Raw genomic sequence first — 15,062 nt, forward strand, 5'->3', positions numbered from 1 at the left:
CTCTGCACAGCGGCATCGGGCGAGTGGCTCTGTGGGACCCACAGCCAGTGGCAACAGTGACACAGGCACGTGGTGCTTTTGCCAGCCAGCAAACAGCTAATTAGATGCGCTAAAACCTGACATTTCATCAGTCAAGGTTGGGGATTCCCCCCCCCCCCCCTTTTGAGATCACAACCTTTGCCCTCCGAAGCAAGGCAGGGTTGGAGCAGCCCTTGTGGCTGCAGTGGTTACTGGCTGCGATCTGCGATCTGCCTCTGTCCTCACTGCTCGCCCTGGGATCCGTCCCAGGTTGTCATTGGGCTGTGCTCCACCCACACCGCCTGCCTTGCCCAGACACCAGGGCAGCAGGTTAATGACTGTCCGAGTGAGGTGTCAGTAGCTCGCTGGTCCGTCAACTCTCTTCAGCTTAGAATTTTGTCTGAGGACAAGCTCTGAACTGTTGGGGCGGGAGGGTTTTGTCTCACGTTGGAGCATCCTTTGGGACGTGACTCGGGCACGCCGTGTGTGTGAGGGGCATCCCTTGGGACGTGACTCGGGCACACCGTGTGTATGAGGGGGCACACGGTCCCAACCGAAGGGCCGCGGTCCCGCCGCGCAGCTCCGCCCGACTCCCAGGGCTGTGTCAGTGTCGCGAGACTTGAGGCCTCAGGCTCCGCCTCTGCTCTCGCGCGAGTTGCCCCTGCGCGCGCCGGTCCCGCGCTGCGATGGCGGCGCCGGGCTGTGCGGAGCTGCGGGCGGGCGGGCCGGGCGGTGTCCCGGGGGCTGTCCCGCCGCACTCCAGCTGTGTCCCGGGTCCAGGGGGTGTCCCGGGGGCTGTTCCGCCGCACTCCAGCTGTGTCCCGGGTCCAGGGGCTGTCCCGGGTGCTGTCCCGCCGCACCCCAGCGGTGTCCCGGGTTCGGGAGCTGTCCCGCCGCACCCCGGCGTGTCGCGGCGGCGGGGGCGGACGCTGCTGGTGCGGCACCTGCCCGCCGAGCTGACGGCGGCGGAGAAGGAGGATCTGCTGCAGCACTTTGGGGCGGTGTCTGTGCGCGTCCTGTCGGACCACGGGCGGCTGGTGAGGGCTGGGGCCCGGGGCAGGCCGCAGGGGGGCCGAGCCGGTGTGCCGGGCGGGGAGCCCCGCGGGGAGGGCGGGAGAGCGGCGGGCTCGGGGTGCCCCGGGCCGCGGCTTCGGCCTCGCTGGCTCTTAGCGATGGGCCTGTGGAAGAGCAGTGCAGAGGGGCCTCTTGCAGGTGTAGGGGCGCACTTTCACAGGTGTGTCTGTAGAAATCTCTTATTTGATTTTTTTCTTTTTCCAAGTTAAAGAAACACGGGCATATCTGTTTGGTGACAGATGCTGTTCGGAAAGAGCCTTGTATTCCTGCAGAGCTACAGATAATTGATGTCTGCATCTTCTATCAGGGTCGTGCTTTCTTTATAGGATATCAAAAATACTGACTTTGTTACAATCATTTTGGGTACCAAATCACGTAGTGGCAAGGTGAAGTAATAAAGTTTGTTAAAACAAATATAACTTTGAGATGAACTGTGTATTCTGTGAGGCTTTGATTTAATTTGAAAAGCTTGCATCCTTTTAAAACCTAAAAAATAGAGGAAAATTAGTTAGAAACCATTCAAAGTAGAACAATAGTTACAACTTTTGTAGCAGGAATAGTATTTTGGAAATTGCTTTGATGAAAATGTGTTACTGTGAGGTGAAATAAATTTCTTGTTTGAAAAGAGGATTAGACCTCTTTATCCATATGTACTTTTTTGCAGTTTAGGATGGCTTTTGGTTATAGAAAAAAAGCTTTTCCTGTGTTCCTCAAGCAACTGAGTTCCTGTCTTGATTTTTGACTGCAGGAGGTTTATATCTTAAATTCTTAAGAAAAATGTTTTTTAGTCCTTCACGTTTGCTCCATGTGGGAGTTAGGTGACTACTGTCTGGAAGCTTTCAAATATGTAAGCTTGAACTTACAAATTTCTTGTGGACATATATTTTACATTCAATCTCAACTTTTTGAATGCAGTATAATGTATATATATTATATACAGTAATTTTTTTTGCTTGTTTTCTAGAAACATACTGCTTTTGCCACCTTTCCCAGTGAAAATGCAGCTGCAAAGGTTTGTATTGAGTTTGTTATTGAATGGTTTGGCAAAGCACTTTTCTGGATTGCCAGTTGTGCTCTAAAATGTTTTGCACGTCATCTAGTACTCAGTGCTAGAAAAAACAAGGCAGCACAATGTAGTATTAGAGTTCTGTTTCAGGATTTGCTTGCAGGACTTGATGAAATGAACACTTCAGTAGATACCTAAGAAAGATGAATTGAAAATTGCTTGTGGAAGTCATCTGATCCAACCTTTCACATAGATCATGGCAAACTTAGAGGAGCTGAGGCTGAACTGGGCCCTGTCAAGGATGTATGTGCATTTATATACAAACTAAACCAAACCTAATTTTCTTGTTTCCTGCATAATTACATATTTGCCATAAAATTCCCTAGTGACGTACACAGTTCAAGGCTGCCTTGAATGCCAGCTTTGATAAGAAAACTACCACATTAGTGGGAGACTTAGATGCCAGAAAGGTAATGCTAATAATGCTTTTTAAATACTAGTCTGCTAAAAAGCCTGTGTCTAGAACTTCCGCCTTATGCCCTGGTGTTTGGGTTTTGGTTTTTTTGCGTTGCTTCTATTTTTTTTAGGCTACATTTCAGAGGAGTACTCAAAAAGTTACAAAGACTGTGTGAGGTGAACAGTGGTGAATTAGGTTGCTTGTGTCAGTTGTTAGCAGCCTGTTGTGTTCTGGACTTGCAGAATGCTGGATCTTCTTACTGTTACTTTTAAGAATCTTGATCTTAAAATTCCCAGCTGTTACTAGCGGAATTCAGTATGTTCGTAGTTTATGAGCAAGAGGCTGGTTACTTGAAATCACAGAGATGTACTAGTCTGTGTAATAAGTATCACTGTTGAGGCTGCAGTTCTGCCACTGTGTTCAGATGACCTGACTCTGCCGTGGTTCTGGCTGTGCAACCTTGTCTCTTCCTGCCAGCAAGAAAGAGGTGCTAAAAGCAGGGCTGTTCAGGCAAACACAGTGCAGGACTGCCTGTGTCCATAGTGGCACAGACTGAGCTTAAAGCAGTTGGGACTGCATCCTATGGCTAATTTACCAATCAAAGGAGAAACAGTTATGCTTTAAAATGATTCTCATGTTTTTCCTCTTCCTTTTCTTTCTTTTCTCCACTGTAATTACTTGAAGGCTTTATCAAGGCTGCATCAGCTGAAACTTTTAGGTCACACCTTGGTTGTTGAATTTGCGAAGGAGCAAGAGAGTGTACAGGCTCTTAGCCAGCCTTCTGTCTCAGAGAAGTGTAAAAGGTATGTGCGTAATATAGTTATGATTGTGGTCAAGGAGAGGAAATTTCATATTCATGATACTTTGGTAGTCCTTTTAACTCAAAGGAAAAATTGTAACCACAAAGAAGTGTTAACAAGGAGGTTCAGATCCACAGATAAGTGACTGCGTTCCTCACATTAGACCTGTGTCATTACCTCTGGAATATGTAACTAAGTGATAAAAGCTATGTGATAGTGTTTAATTAAAACAACTGTAGTAGAGGTTTCAAGTTACTTAGAATATGAACAAATCAATAATTTAGTACCTTTGAATTTATACAGTCTCTGAACAGCATGAAATCATTTTAGTTCTTTTCCTATGAGTAGATTGAAGTCAGGAGTGTTTTAATATAGGGAGGCTTACTTAAATCTGCATAAGTACTTATTTTAGAAGACTGTGGCTACAATAATTGTCCACATGTATTAATTCTGAAGCATTGATAATGGCTGTAGTAATACCATTGATAAAGATGTTAAAAATACCTGTGTTAATCAATTTCTAGTATTAATAGATGATGCCTATTTTGTATACTACATGAAGCATTTAAATTTAGCCCTCTTTTAATTAAGATTAAATTAATTTTCAGTTCAGAAGAACCAGTGAAAGAAGAAGAGAAGGTAGAACCAAGCTGTGTTAAAATAGAGAATGGAATTGCACCCAACCATGGGTTAGTGTTTTTTTTATTTGTCTTAGTTATTTTATTCTGTTACAGGTTATTTTGAAATGTGTTATGTACTGTTGAACAATAGTTTTGTTTTCTAGTATGCTACTATTCCACAGGCATAGCTGTAGGAATTGTCTTAAAGATGAAGTTTCAATTCCTCCAGTTTAGAATCCTCACAGTCGAGTAGTGACTGGTGCTTTGAGCCATGAAGTTGTGGATTGCACAGTAGCCTTCTAGCACTATGCATTGTTTTCTCAGGAGGAGTCTGAGGGCTGGGTAGGTTGTCCCAGTGTTAACAGCAGAATACTACTGATTTTTGGTTTTCCAGATGCCACTGCTTCTTTCCTGCCCCCCCACCCCAGCCATTTGCATTTTTGCACACATGAACAAGTTTTTTGGAGGCTAGTAAATTCAGCACTCTGAGTATTGAGTTTATGATGTTGGCACAGCCTGCTATGCTGTGCTTTTGGTTTTGGATGCTTTGATTGTTTCTAGGTACTTAGGCTTTCTGCTTAGGTTGATACTTTCATTGTGCCCAGCCCAGTAAGTCTGTCATGCACTGAGGCCTATTCCCTGGTGTTAAAGTCAATGTAAGGGGCCCAAAGCTGTTCTTGGGGAAATAATAATATTTCAGTGTTGCTTCAGATGTAATGAATAGTTAAGCTTCTAGTAATCATTAAGTGTTACCAGTGGCAGTGGTGTTAAGGTGTCTTGTTTTTTTTTCCTCAGCCTCACCTTTCCCATCAATTCCTGCCTCAAATATTTGTACCCACCACCTTCAAGTGCAATTCTGGCCAATATAGCAAATGCCTTGGCAAGCGTGCCCAAATTTTACGTCCAGGTAAGTAAAAAACAGGAAACAAAATTAAGTATAAAAATCAAATCTTATTTTTCCTCTTTCAGTTATGCACAGAAATAATTTTTTTTGTCATAGTAAATAATAAGTTACTTTTTCTGTGACAGTGTTAATCAATCTTAATTTTTTACCATGTTGAGATAATAAGATTTTATTGACCAGAGATAGCTTACTGAAGACTTAACTGGATATGCTCTTCCTAATTAGATGTGACTTGAGTACTTTGGAATTTCAATTGAGAAGATGCTTTGCTTTTCTGATTAGCCTTTTTAGGGTGTTGCTTTTATTTACCATTAGTATGGCGTCTCAGGTGGAGGCTTTCACATTGTTCATTAACATTAAAACTCTACTGATTTACAGCTGCCAGAAGTTACTGGCTATGATACCTAGCAAGGAACTGTTGTCACTTATTTGTTTAAGGAAACCTTGCTTATTTTGAATAATTTCAGGTACTTCATCTAATGAATAAAATGAATCTTCCTCCACCCTTTGGACCGATTACTGCTCGCCCTCCCATGGTAACTTTTTAAATATATGTTTTAAGTACTGTAGAAGTGATTCACAATTTAAAATGTCAGTAATATGGTAGGAGATCTAAGTTCTAAAAGCTGGAGAAATCTCTAGAGGATAGCAAATACTGCTGCATTTCACTGGGTACAGTGTGCATGTTGGTCTTCTAAAGAAATCTTTTTGACTGTACTTAGAACAAATAAATACACATATATGACAGTAGCACTAGAATGTTTCAAACTGTTGGCTTGCTGTAGAAACTGAGATGGCTTTGGAGCTTAGGCCCCCACCTGTATTTTTTGACTATATTCTTCTCAGGAAAGTCCTTAAAGCTGAGTGCAAGGTGAAAACCCAGGACCATGGGTTTGCCATATTTCTTATCACCTCAGCTTAAAAGAATTAAAACATTCACTGTTATGCTTCAGAAAGCAGCAACATTTTCTTTTTGGTTGTGGAAAGTTTTTCATTAATAATGTGGTTTACCAATATAGCATCTAGATCCCTATAAGCATACTTTGAGAAAATGCTTCTTCTCATATTATAATTTATTGCTTTGACTGTTTTTATTAAGTAAAGGAAAAGAAGGTACACACTTTTTTTTTTCTTACAAAGTTTAGATACTTTTTTAAACTTTTTCCCCATAATTAGTATGAAGAGTATTTACCAGTGCCTGTGCCACCTCCCCCAATCCCACCTCTGCCTCCTGAAGAGCCTCCTTTACCTGAAGAGGAAGAAGAGCAACTGTCTAGTGGGGATGAATCGGAATATGAAAGTGATAATGATGAGGAAAAGGAGAGGTATGTGTTTTGCAGTCATTTGCAAGCTTGTGGGCTCACTTAAAGTGGTGGGTGCCTTTACTCTTCTAGCTTCTGGTTCAGTAAGTGGTGAAATCTCTCTTAACATTTGCAGTACATAGATATAGTATCTAGTAGATAGTATATAAAAATCTTTCTAGGTGCTTAGAGAAACTCCAGATCAACTTAATAACAGAAGGACAGTGCTGTTTTAAATGCAGTAAGAAAAGGAAAACGGCCTATTGGTGTGCAATTTATCATTTGTTCTCATGTCAAAAACCCCCCACAGTGCAGTTACAAGGAAGCATTAGTTTGTTTTTTGAATTCTTCATTGTTCCATATCTTTACTGAATTAACTACTCAGCCTAAATCGTATATTAATAATTGGAGGTTGTATGCTGACGATGCTCTTGCAGTTTTGAGACTAAATTGCATCATAGGTGTGGGATTTGTTTAATCTTTAAACTCATACTAAAATTAAAAAAACAGGTTTTTTATTTGCTATTCAAACTGAAAAGTAAATCAGAAAGTCATTATGCTTTATTCAGAAAGAGACATGCATTTGGAAAAAGGCACTCCTGTTGAGTGAAAATTGTGTTATAAATTAAGGTTCAGCTTGGGGTGTCACAGCTTTCCTTACAGCTTCAGTGTCCTAATTAGGAGCATGCTTGGGGAAGGAAAGGGCATCATTGACCTCATTACAATTATAGATTATTAGTGTAGTTTCATTTTTAAGGTACCTAGTTTTGTAATCATATTCTGGAAAGTTCTATTTCAAAGGCTTTAAGGAGAGGAGAAGGGTTTTCATAATGAGTATTTTCAAATAAACTGTAAACCACTTTGTTTTGGTTTGTTTTTTATTTTTGTTAAAATAGAATGACCAAGTTGATGGAATTAGCAACCCTTCAGCCTAAAAGACCGATAAACACAAAGAGACGAGGTGTTAGAAAAAAGCAAAGAATTAAAGACTTACTGAATGTTCCTGTGTGTACTCCCCACAGGTTTGTATTTTTTCTGTGTTTTTTTTTTACTTTTTCAGAAGATTACTCCTTTTACTAAATTGTGTTCTCTGCATCATGTTTGCTTTAGTGTTGCTTTTTTAAAACAAGCATTCTTCACTGATAGCTGAATTTGGCAGATGAAGGGAAGATGGTCTTCCCTTATCCTCATGCTTGGTTTTATTGTTCAAAAAGTCCAGATTTTCCTGTAATTTGAACTAAAGTCTGCTCAACTACCTTAATCTGTAAAGTGTACCTGTTCAAGCTCTGTGTTTCTCTTGCTATCAAACTAATAAAAATTCCTTTTCATAAAAAAATAACTAATTTTGTATCACAGCTGTGACAGAAGCAATATGGGTCTTTTTTTTAAATACTTATTAAAATAAAAAGTTATAATAAAATTATGATACTGGACTTGGTTTAAGATAAGTTTGGTTTTTGGAGCTGCAGTTCTGTGGCACAGTAGTCACCAGTGTAGTATTTCTGTGTGGTGATGAGTGATTGTGAATGCATTTTTCGTAATAGCCACCTGCTTCCTCCAAGTGATTTGCTATATTTTTTTAAAATGTGGTATATTTTTTTACACTAGGTGAGAACAGCAGCAAGGCCAGTTATTTTTCATATTTAAGTAACTGCTAAAGTTTTTAATAAATGCCTGTTTGTCTTGTAATGTGGTATGTGGTATGTATTCTTGATTTTGCTCCCACTGCCAGCAATACCTACTGTATTTGTGTTCTGATCAACTTGAACTGTGTTGGGTGAGATTTATGAAATGGAGAACACATGTATTTGTGGTAAACAACAGCATAAAATACATCTGGAAGAAATCTTGTATTTGAATGTGCATTCACCAGTGTCTGAACCTTTAATTAACATGTTGTTGTTTTAAACAGTAATTTGCACCCTACACTGTCACCTTCAGATGTCTTTGAGCAGCCACATCATGTAGGTCATAAAAAAATAGAGTTTCATATTAGTACTGACATCCCAGCTGTTCTTCAGATAAACTCAGAAAAAGAAGAAAAAAATGGTAAGACTTTGTACTTCCAATGTATTTAATACTAAAATCATCTGGGTTCAATGTGTAGAAAGGTGCTGAAATTTAGGCCAGGAAATTCTTTTCTTCTTTTGTACTGGAGCTTTCAACACCAAGTTGTGTCATGTTTGCATTGGCTGTTTTTCCCATGTTACAAGCTTTGTAAAGGATACAGAGGATTTTAAAGGTCTCTTTCTCTCCTATGTGCTCTGTAGGTTTATGGTGAATTGCACTGTCTTTTAAATGTTAAGATGTTTTTAGCAAATGTTACAAATGCATTCTCAGTACTTTATAGTGTAAATGAATATATCAGGCTAATTTCAGATTTTCCTTTTCCAGCTCTTAGAGAGCAGCATCCAAGTGATTGCCAAGTCCTTCTCTGTGGTGCACTGATTATCTGCTATAATAGTGCTGGGTGATAATAGCAATGAGATGTGATGGTTTTTTATAGGGTTATGGTCAGTCTGTGTTTCTTAGTACTTTATAGTAATATTCAGGTTTTTTAAATCAAAATTAGATAAACCATTGAAAGGAATACAGGCTTGAGCAGGAAGGCTTGTTTTATGCTAACTAGCATGTGCCATGGCTTTTGTTTGTAGTACATTGGGTTTTATAGGACCATATAGAGCAGATGCTTTTGTCAAACCAGGGATTAAGACTAATTTTCTAAAGGATGTGTTCAAATTGCTTTACAAAGTCTACTATATTAAAATATTACTGAAAGGAGTATACTTCTTTTGCTTGCTCTTGATCCTCTTGTGAATAAACATACAAACTGCTTAAATAATGTGTTGAAATTTCAGATCTTTCTGCAACCAGAGAAGAAATCAATAATACAGGCTTTGGAAGGATTTTCCCAGCTCCTAGCTCAAATGATAAAATGGAAACTGAAGAGGAGGATGATGAAATACCATCAGAATTTATTTCTAGAAAGGATCTAGAAAAAAACAGACTTTCTAGAGAAGGTATAACTGAGAATGTATTATCTAGTAATACCTTTTTGATTTGTTGAAACAAATAGTTTAAATAAGTAATTCCTTTCTTAGTTGATGATAAGTTATTTTATGTACTGAGCAAATATGCGAAGTAAACGAACTAAAACAGTCTCTATTTTTTCTCTTCTTTAAGAAATGGAAAAATTTTCTGTTTTCAAAAACTATGAACCAGGTGATCCAAATTGCAGGATCTATGTGAAGAATTTAGCTAAACAAGTCCAAGAAAAGGTAGGTAAACAAGCAAATCAAATATTTATCCAAAAGGGCTTTTTCTTAGCTTTTCTCTTATACCTACACTTTAATTTCAGGATCTCAAGTTCATTTTTGGAAGATACGTTGACTTCCAGTCAGAAGTGGAACGAAATATGTGAGTTCATTTGGTACTTGGTTAGATTTAAGTTTCTTATATTATCTTCTACGATACTGTTGAAAATTGTGATTTTAGAACTAGTCATCGTTTTTTATGTTTCTACATAAAGAAAAAATGTGTTTCATCTGAAAATCTTCATTTATCTCAAGTACAGAAATAGAATTGTTTTATGAACAGTGTAGATGATTGTGTGTATCTGGTCATTTTGCATGTCCTATTTAGTAGTACTGCACACCAATTTGCCATCCTGCAGTCCGATGTTACTTTTTAGTAAATGGTTCCCCCAGGCAAAATGGTCTCCAAGGACATCATTCCTACTTGTAGGCTTTGCTCCTGTTTCTGCTATTTCTCCAATTTGATGCATGAGAATCACATTTTTACTGTGAAATATGAAAGTTTTGTGAAACCTGAGTAATTCCCAATTCTCCATTTTGCCTCTAGGTTTGATATACGTTTGATGAAAGAAGGCCGTATGAAGGGACAGGCTTTCATTGGACTTCCTAATGAAAAAGCAGCTGCTAAAGCATTAAAAGAAGCAAATGGATATGTCTTATTTGAAAAACCCATGGTGGTTGTATCTTTTTCTTCAAACATTTACATTATATTCTTTGTAATCTGTCCTTCAGTCTCTTGTTTTGCTGTCATAGTGTTCTACAAAAAAGGAGACACAGAAAACCAGTCAGCATAACACAGTGTACTATTGTTAGTTTTATGGTAGCTGAAAAAAAATAGAGTCACCTCTTCTAAAATAGGAGATTAAAGGTGATAATATAAGACAATAAGATTCTCTGGTCTTACCTCCAATCCTGCAAAGACAATACAAAAAATAATTTAGCTTGTATGACCTCTGTATTTAAATTAAATACAAGCTTTTTGACTTGGTTGGGCCTATGTTTGCAGAATTAAGAACATAAGAAGTGTTCCTATTGGGGTCAGTTGTCTCTGTATACACTGGTCTCCAGCTGGAACTGTCACTTTTTAGTTGCATGGCACTGTTTTTTGTTGTAAATCTTTCCTTATTTTTCACTTGAATGTTTCATAGTTTGTTTCATTTTCTTTGTGCTCACATTTATCCCAACCTCTGTTCCTTTTACCTTTTTTCCTCCTAAATTCTGAGACATCAAAGTTACAGAATTAACACGCTGGGATGGAAGATTGTGGATATCAAGCATTTATCCCTCTGTAGTTACTCTGCACCAAACCTATTTCCAGTTAGTTCTCCTTATTTGCTTAGTACTGCAAACTCTTGGACAGTCTCTCTTAATAACTTTAGTACTGTGTAACGGTGAGGTCCTAATCTTTGACTAATGGACACTACTGTTATAATACTTTTATACTGTACTAGAATTGATTCACAGGTAAAGATCACTTTCTAGACTGTGATTTGCAGAAGTAATCTTTTTTTTTCTTCCTGATTGGCTTCTACGTATTACAGACACTTGTAGTCCTTAACAGAATCTCAGCAATTTGCTCGTTCAGCTAGACCAAAACAGGATGCCAATGAAGGGAAAAGGAAAAAGTAGAACACTGCACAAGGTATGGACTCTCTGCCTGAAAATAAAAATAAATAATTAGGCTTGGATTTTTTTTGTTAGCGTGTGCATTTGTTTGTTTTTATGTAATATCTCTTTAATGGCTTATTTAGGAATACTGGGAAACATTCCATACAATTTTCTTTTCTTAAATGTGTGCTTATATGAGGAAAACAAGAGTGCAAGGTATATAGTTGGTGTAAGTTTAAAACGTTGCTTCTTCCTCTTTAACAATTCGGAGACTGACATTTCACTGCTCCTGATCTCATAGGGTACCTGTCAGTTTCTCTGATCCTTAATCTGGGGAGCTAAGGGGAGTAATTATGTGGAATTGGACCACTTACCTTTTAGTAATCTTCCAGGGTTTTGGTATTGAAAAGAGTTGCCTCTTTACAATGGTAGGGATGGAAGGGAAGGAGTAAAGTGATGCTGAAGAACTGGTTCCAGCAATGAACTTCTGCTAGCTGTAAAGGACCTTTGGCTTTGCTAACTTTGGAAGATGAGATCTTAGTGCTGTTGCAGCATCCTTTAAATTTATCTGAATTAGTGAAGGATTTTCTGTCAGAATATGCTGCTTAATGCTGCATTAATCAAGACTTCCTTTGTGGAATGCGCAGGTCCTGATTTTTGGCATTATTATCCCATCATAACATGTTGGGAAAATAACTTATAGCAGAAAGTAATTGCTATTATTTCTTATGATGTAGCTTTACTTCACTACTGCTTACTCTATTTCCTTTTAACTCAAGCGAAATGAGCTCTAATTTAACTGTGATGGGTTTCATGGCCTGAAAACATTTGCATAGTGAACTCTCAAATTCTCATGTGAAGTAACTGATGCAAGAATAAGAAGCACTCAGTTCTCAAGCTGTACCCTCTGATAGATCAAGGTCAAATTTAAAGGGCATTGAACTTAATCACTGGTTACAGTTGGGGATTGCTCTGGGTAAGCCACCACTTAAGACAAAATGAACTCAAATCTTAGGCTGAGTGCTTATGAAGCATTCTACTTAATCCATGATGTGTTTTTAATCTGGAGGTTTGATTCTTGTTACTTTGAAGAAAACATGAACTTTGAAATAAAGGATGTGAACAGTTGGTTTTGATTTTTACAAATTGGTTGGAGACCCCACAGAATGGTTATTATGAGGGTAGTATTTCTATTTACAACAGTTATGTTAATTGTATGTTCCTTGTTGTATCAATTGTCCTAAGGATTTCTTAATCAGATTATGTTTGAGCTTGTTTCCCTCATATCTGAGATACTACTTGGTCTTAGAAGTTCCTGTTTCGTACAACTGATTGTGGTTTGCAAAATCTATATTTTGTAAAATTAAAAGTAATTTTTTTTACAGGCATTCTTCTGTATTGGTCATTGAAAACAGAGAAATGAGCCGTGGCTAAAGTATCTTATTAGGAACAAGTGTTGTTGAGACAGTTTCAGTCTTGTTTCCTACTCCTGCTTTGTTAGCAAAAACTTGTATTTATATTTTATCTAACATCTAATAAGAAGATTACTAAGTGTCTTGATATTCAAAAAAGAAACTTGAAACATTTTAGCTATTGGAAAGCCTGATAGATGAAAACTGAGCATTTTTATTCTTTTTAGGAATTCCATGTCTTTGCAACTGATTTTGTACATTAATTCTGAATTCACTAAACTTGATAAAAACTTGAATTCCATGAAGAAACTAACAAAGTGCTTACTTGGTTATTAATTATGATGATGGTCAACTCAGAAGCATTTTTTAGAGTGAACAAAAACATACTATGCAAGACTTAATTGTGCACTTGAAAGTCTTACCTAAATTGCCATCTTGCAGGTGTCATTGGTTTAATGTACCATGGGCAGAACTGCTCCCTTAGCTTGACTGTTTGTACGTAGCAATCACAGAATGTTTAGAATGATACAGATTTGTAAGGATCCATGAGGTTTAGTTGAAAATATTTGTTTGATTTCCCAGCTAATGATGAAATGGAACCCTATTTCTGCATGACTATGTTTTCCTTTTCCTACTGGAACATTCTGGTGGATGCTGATTTATGATGCAAAATTCCATTATAGAAATCTGAGTCTGGTTTTGTGTTTCATGGGGTTTTTTGTTTGTTTGTTTGGGGTTTTTAAAATTTCCTCTATAGAGATTTTATCCTTTGTGGAGAAGATAATACCTATGGTTTATAAAAATACTATGTAAGTCCTCGCTGGCTGAAATATCTTTCTTGATTGACTGGCAAAAAAGTTCAGTTAGTATTTGGGGTGACTATTTTTCCTGTAGCTAAAATACAACTTTTTGGGAGAAAGGTTATGTAGAAGAAACTGATGCTGAGACTTCTCCAGCTTCTTCTTAGGAAGAAGTGACTTGAAAGCCAGCATTAAATGGAAATGTGATTGGGTTTTGGACCTGATGGGGAAAAAAAAAAGTGAGTCTGTGAGATGGCAAAGACTTGAAGGAGAATTATGAAACAGAAAAATCTGGTGGTATCCTAGTAGTTCCAGTTACAAAAAAATGTATTTACTTTTGAATATGGAGTTTAGTGTTGGTGGATCCATCAACCCTCTTTAAATCTCATAAGGTGTCAGAACTGTATTTTATCAAACAAGCATATTTGCTTTTGATAGGTAGCATAAAGTTATGTGTCTGCAATACTGAGAATCAAGTAAAATTAAACCACATTCTGCTGTTCTTCTTTAGAAACATTCCTGCGTAAATACTGCAGTAATACTGTCATGCAGAGTGTATCCTTTCTTGTTGTATCCTTTTTTTGTGCAATGTTTCCCGTAGCACTCAACTACATCTAAGTTTTCTTATAGAGTAGGTGTGGGGAGGAGTTTACATGTTTAAAGCTTGAGCTAATCTGGTAATTTTGAAAAGCAAAAGATGCTTTTTCAGGGGGAAAAAAGAAATCAATGAGTTTTCTGTGTTGTGTGAATAGACACATTAAAGGTTCTTAGTCTTAAAAGGTGGCCTCCACCTTTTTCCTCTAAGATCATATACCTTACTAATTTGTGGTCCCATTCCTTAGTGAAACAGTTCTAGCTCAAACAAGCTGATGTGTGTGGAGCTGTGCTGAGCTCACACTGAGGGTGTCACTTTGTTTTTCTTTAAATAAATATTATTATATTAATATGTTGGCTAAAATATGTTGCAGAGCAATTCCTAATATTAAGGGGTTGACAGGTATTTAGATCATTTGATGATTACTGTTGTCCTGGTATATGAGAAACAATGTATAGTTGATTCAGTTTATACATTCCTTACTATGTCTTTTTTGAGTAAAGAAAAAATTAATAATAACTTGCAATGAAGCATTTGAACTAATACTCAACTATTAATCACTGCTACCTTTTTGTTGGTGTTTTTTTTTTTTTAGATTGTTCTCTGCACTGAGGTAGTGTTGTTGCCAGTGACTTAATTTTCTTGTGGGTTTCATACTACATTACTACTTAACTTTCTGTAATTTAAAATTAATACAGCCTGCATCTATTAAGTCATATTTTTTTCAGACATTAAGCACTTCTTAAAAGACTTTAACATCTTTCAGTTTAGTTGTCAAAACAAAGTATAACAGTGCTGTTTTCTGTTTGTTCTTACTTTTAACATGCCTTTGTGATGTTCCAGGTCCCTTTTGTGTTCCATCTCTTTCAAGTATTATCAAGCTGGGGGAAGAAGCAGTGTAATCGTCAGGACTCTTGAACTGTGCGTAGTAGCGTTTCTAAAGTATTTAAGGCAGACTATAAATTTTCTCGTCTTAAAGATTCCACATCTTTAAAGTGTCACAAGACTTACATGATAAATGTATGTTAGTTTGCTTTTGAAATCTAATAAATTATTTCCTTTCTCTTTGTTTTGCCTTTCTCTCTTCATTTTGGCTTTTATTGTGGGGTTTTTGAGTTGGGACGGATCTTTTTCCTGTCTTGGAACCAGCAGG

The 15,062-nt window shown here is 37.8% G+C and overlaps 1 protein-coding gene across 2 annotated transcripts; it reads left to right on the top strand.

Annotated features, from left to right (window-relative positions):
• The first annotated feature begins 671 nt into the window (after positions 1 to 671).
• Positions 672 to 14,976, top strand: RNPC3 (RNA binding region (RNP1, RRM) containing 3). Of its 2 annotated transcripts, none has more exons than XM_051800355.1 (15): positions 672 to 1,055; positions 2,057 to 2,104; positions 3,240 to 3,358; positions 3,964 to 4,044; positions 4,771 to 4,882; positions 5,347 to 5,415; positions 6,056 to 6,204; positions 7,077 to 7,202; positions 8,093 to 8,229; positions 9,039 to 9,200; positions 9,364 to 9,458; positions 9,539 to 9,597; positions 10,042 to 10,174; positions 11,064 to 11,136; positions 13,826 to 14,976. In XM_051800355.1, the coding sequence occupies exons 1-14, from the start codon at positions 705 to 707 to the stop codon at positions 11,121 to 11,123; spliced, it is 1,701 nt and encodes a 566-aa protein (XP_051656315.1). In that variant the 5' UTR covers positions 672 to 704; the 3' UTR covers positions 11,124 to 11,136; positions 13,826 to 14,976. The 2 variants fall into 2 exon arrangements, with proteins under 2 accessions (XP_051656315.1, XP_051656307.1); XM_051800347.1 differs by having other exon boundaries at positions 674 to 1,055; positions 14,753 to 14,976.
• Positions 14,977 to 15,062: the final 86 nt, after the last annotated feature.

Source organism: Manacus candei, unplaced genomic scaffold (assembly GCF_025592945.1).
Source record: "Manacus candei isolate 608988 ecotype Guabito, Panama unplaced genomic scaffold, ASM2559294v1 h1tg000005l, whole genome shotgun sequence".
Lineage (NCBI taxonomy): Eukaryota > Metazoa > Chordata > Aves > Passeriformes > Pipridae > Manacus > Manacus candei.